The sequence below is a fragment of the Buceros rhinoceros genome, unplaced genomic scaffold (genome assembly GCF_000710305.1).
Source record: "Buceros rhinoceros silvestris isolate BGI_N320 unplaced genomic scaffold, ASM71030v1 scaffold39076, whole genome shotgun sequence".
NCBI lineage: Eukaryota > Metazoa > Chordata > Aves > Bucerotiformes > Bucerotidae > Buceros > Buceros rhinoceros.
The window spans coordinates 1,563-2,025 of record NW_010420006.1 but is presented as its reverse complement, the minus strand read 5'-3'; the positions used below and the strand labels follow the sequence as shown (position 1 = coordinate 2,025).

General features: G+C 60.3%; 1 protein-coding gene across 1 annotated transcript in view; it reads right to left on the bottom strand.

Moving 5' to 3' along the window:
* The window catches only part of AMDHD2 (amidohydrolase domain containing 2), a gene marked incomplete at its 5' end in the record, with an annotated part of 4,428 nt that overhangs the window by 2,410 nt on the left and 1,555 nt on the right, over window positions 1–463 (bottom strand). Inside the window, 2 exons of the mRNA XM_010139145.1 lie at window positions 2–41; window positions 359–447. Coding sequence (XP_010137447.1) covers window positions 2–41; window positions 359–447 — 129 coding nt within the window. The remainder of the gene's footprint in view (window position 1; window positions 42–358; window positions 448–463) is intronic.

Below are 463 nucleotides of genomic sequence, written 5' to 3'. Positions count from 1 at the left end.
CTTGTCAGCAGCCCCACGATTCCGGGGTCGCGATGGTGGAACTGCCCATGGGAAGAGAGGACAAGCTGTGGCGCACTCACGGGCTGGGACCCTTCCTGTGAGGGGACGCCGCTCCCATCTCTGTCAAACAGTGCCTGGCAGCTGGGCACTCTGTCCTTCTCCAGACACACTGGGGCATTTCCTTGAACTTCCAGAACCTGCTGCAGCCTTAACTTGTTTAGATCAGGCAGCAGCAATGCAAAGCAGAGGTTCAGCGCTGAAACCTCGTTGCAAGGCCTGGCACGAAGCAAGCGGAGGAGAATACGCGTCTGTGGGAAGCCCCAAAAGCCCGAGCAGCGTGGGCTCCTGGGCTACTCACCGGCAGCATGGCGTTGAAGAGGTGGGGGATGAAGGTAGCACCGTGCTGCACAGCCTCCTCCGCCTGCGAGAGGTTAGCCACCGAGTGACCTGCGGACAAAGACAC